The sequence below is a fragment of the Cyprinus carpio genome, chromosome A24 (genome assembly GCF_018340385.1).
Source record: "Cyprinus carpio isolate SPL01 chromosome A24, ASM1834038v1, whole genome shotgun sequence".
NCBI classification, from domain to species: domain Eukaryota; kingdom Metazoa; phylum Chordata; class Actinopteri; order Cypriniformes; family Cyprinidae; genus Cyprinus; species Cyprinus carpio.
In genome coordinates, this window is record NC_056595.1 from 18265116 (window position 1) to 18268793 (window position 3678).

The window sequence follows — 3678 nt, forward strand, 5'->3', positions numbered from 1 at the left end:
CACGTTCTGCGTTTGAGTGCCCTGTCACCAATGCATGAGAGCCTGTGCTCTATTTGATGGCTCTCCCGGAAGCGCTTTTGACCCTCTTTTTTTCACCTAAAGTTGAAATTTCAGTTTGGAGCTCTCCATTATGTGCTTGAAAATATACTGTCTATTTGACAAAAATTGCCATGCTATTATAACAGTAGGGGTCCCTCCCCATCACTCCGTTCAAATCCTGTTACTCCTTTTTCTGTTTTTAGGAGGTTGGCCAAATCCACACTTCTCTTGATCCCGCTGTTTGGCATCAACTATGTTGTTTTCGTTTACATCATAGATGAAAATGGAGAGATGGAAAACTATAAAATATTCTTTGACCTTGGTCTGGGATCTTTTCAGGTGAGGAGTATGCCTAAATGTGTCACTAGTGATTATATATATCTACTTAAGCATACACTACCGTTCCATAGTTTGGAGATTTTTCCAATGCATTAAATTAATCAGAAGTGGCATTTACATTGTTACAAAAAAATCTTTTCCAAATAAATGCTGTTCTTTTGAATTTTCTACTTATCAAAGAATCTTGCAAAAAAAGTAACATGCTTTCTAAATATTACACTGAAGGCTGGAGTAATGGCTGAAAATTCAGCTTTTTACATTTAAATTATAATACTATAATGTAATTTTAATTTATTTTAAATGATAATCATATTTCACAATATTACTGTTTTTTTTTTTTTCAAATAACATGAACAAATCTTACCAACTCCAAACTTTGGAATGATATATGATGCTTTATCAGTGTTGTACCACATTAACTCTTTGTGTTTCTTTCACAGGGCTTGGTGGTTGCGATTTTGTACTGTTTTTTGAATAGTGAGGTTAGTCTGCAATTTTATTGACCTTTGATACATCTCACTTTAACTCTATTCAAAAACCTGATCTGCTTACTGCCTACATAGGCAGCTGACTTCTGAGACTGCATCCTAACTGTAATTGAATCTCATAAGTGAGCAATTTAAAAAACTTTACATAAGCAGCAACACAAAAAGTAATAAAAAATTACAAAAATACAACCACACAATGGGTTATATAATAATTTCTATTACACTGAACTTTTGACAGTGCTTTTGAGTATCAGATGACATTTTTACTTATAATCAACTTTAAAATTTTTCCTGAGGCAGAGCAAGTTGAATTAAATGTTATGTTTGCCATAATAATGTCTTGAATCAATTACAATAAAACTAGAAACATAAATAATATTTTGAGCATAAATTGGCTCAATCTTGATTTCATGTTGACTTGTGCTAATGCTAAAGACCATGCTAACAGATGTTATATTTGGCTGCTTTGTAGGTCCAGAGCGAACTCAAGAGGAAGTGGCGGAGTTTGCGTTTAAAACGTTACATTGGTCGCGACTACCGTCTGCACAGTTCATCCATATCCAGGAACGGCACGGAAAACATGGTCCGATTCCATCGGAACTCCAGAGCGCAGTCTTTCCTACAGACTGAGACCACCGTGGTGTGAGACATCCAGAAGCGGCGCTATATGAATCATGCTCTTACTTCACTGCCCCTCAGCTAACAACTCAGTATTTTTCAAAAGCTTTAAGCTGAAGAGGACAAAGCTTTTTGAAGCATGAGATTGACATGCAGGAGATACGATGAGGATTCAACATCTCTGAGGCACAACACGGTTTTGTCAGTATACAATGCAAAATCTTGTTTCATAGCAAATTTTGCTATAAACCACCAAAATAGCACATTAAACCAAATCTCTGTGGGATAGTATTGGTGGCATTAAAAACTACAGTTCCATTTTTTCAGATGCAGATTACATATACATTGCTCTTTGTAAACTTTCATTGCATTAGGGTCAGATTATATAATAGTGTTATGTAAATGCTACTTAAGGCCCACAGCAATTTTCTTAGACGTTCATAGAGACACAGCGCCATGCTATCAACACATGAAAACTCAGCCACCTCACCAAGATCATGTCTTGAATGAATGCAAAAAGTGGGTCACCTCTATGCCAAACTCAAATGTGAGGTTTTATAAAGAGGACATTATAGCTGGAGGTGTCCACATTAGCCAGGAACTCATTTCAGGAGAGTACGTCTTCAGATACAAGTTGAAACTGAAAAGTCAGTCGTGCATTCAAATAAAAAATGGTGATTGTAAGAAAAAGCAAAAATTCTTCCACTGATATTGAACTGTTCTTGCATCTACAGCATTTCAGTGTTATTTTGTCATTATACTACCCCTTGGATTTTTTCCCCCTCTTATATAACTTGAAGAAAAGCCACAGTATGAGAAAACGTGAACTAAGATTATACTTTTTCCAAGATATGTATATTCTAGCATGTGAATGTAATTCATTATTATGTGAGGAGATTCAGTATAGTCTTATGAATGAAATTACAAATATGTGGCATAAATATTTAGTTTGCCCTCAAAAAGATGTGTATAAACCAAACCACGACTCGCTGATATTACTCCACAATTTTTTTTTTTTCCATATCCTACAGATCTGTAATAGGTGTTGATGGTGTTTATGATTATTTTTGCTTTTGTGTTGCTCTGCCTCACATTGTCAGGGGGGTTGGGGAATTGTACACTGCAATGAATTCTGCTGTCAGTGCTCTTTCCATTCAACTGAAAAACAGATAATTAATCCAGTAGACAGTTGGATGCAGATTTAGGTCAAGTGAACTGACAAAACAATGAGTGTGAGGGCGTATGAAAGTGACATTTCAGTGTGAGCTGTGCTCTGCGTTATTGTCGCGAACAGATTCTGGGAACTGTGTTCCAGAGACTTCAAAATGGATTGGAGAGGAGATCAGATCTCTTACAGCCCAGCCTGAGGAGGAGAGGTCCCCGGGACACCACGTGCGAGGTTGCGTTAATTTAAAATGACACAGATGCCACAGGCTGGAGCATTCAGCATCATTATCAGATGGTCATCAAGAAAAGATGGAGCTTTAATTAGAGCTGGCAGAAAGGAATTGTGGGTGACTCTGAATTAAATACTGAGGGAGGGTTTCCGAGTTTATTGTGTAATAAAGTATGCCTTGATTTTGAAAGACGTCATGGTCTGTGAAGAATCTGGTGTGTCTGACAGATGCATTTATGATGTAAAAAATATGTACAAAAAAGAGGCCATTATGTTGTGCACTTCTCTTTTATTATGTTTAACCATCTGCAATGCTTAATTGGAAAATTGTTCTAAGTAATTGCGGTTCTTACATATTTGCTGAATGTTTCTTGTAAACTGTATTGAGATTTTTCATTAAATGTTTCATTAAAAGTAAAAGTTGTTTTTAAACTGTTTTAGTAAGTTCATGCTTTTGATTAGTACACTGAAAAAAAAAATTTAACTCAGAAATTGCTAAATTTCACCATTATTACAAAGAAACACAGAAAGAAACAGTGAATCAAATGCAAAATTTGAAGTAGAAAGACTAAAAGACAATTTTTTTTTGTAAAACGTAGTCCTATAATCTTTTTTTTTTTTTACAACTGTGGTGATTATTTTTTGGCACCACTTATGTATCTGATTTAATTAGAATTTAATTTTCAGCACATATTCCGTTAATGCGCTAATTGAAATTATTTAATACAAAAATAATTTGCTAGTGCAATGTAGATAACGTTGGTGGGGTTTGTTTTTCTGATTCTGGATCTTGAGAAC

The 3678-nt window shown here is 35.3% G+C and overlaps 1 protein-coding gene across 1 annotated transcript in view; it reads left to right on the top strand.

Annotated features, from left to right (window-relative positions):
• LOC109109672 (vasoactive intestinal polypeptide receptor 2-like) overlaps positions 1–3268 on the top strand; it is a 30283-nt gene extending 27015 nt beyond the window's left edge. Inside the window, exons 11-13 of the mRNA XM_042714512.1 lie at positions 243–378; positions 819–860; positions 1339–3268. Coding sequence (XP_042570446.1) covers positions 243–378; positions 819–860; positions 1339–1512 — 352 coding nt within the window. The 3' untranslated portion in view covers positions 1513–3268. The remainder of the gene's footprint in view (positions 1–242; positions 379–818; positions 861–1338) is intronic.
• Positions 3269–3678: the final 410 nt, after the last annotated feature.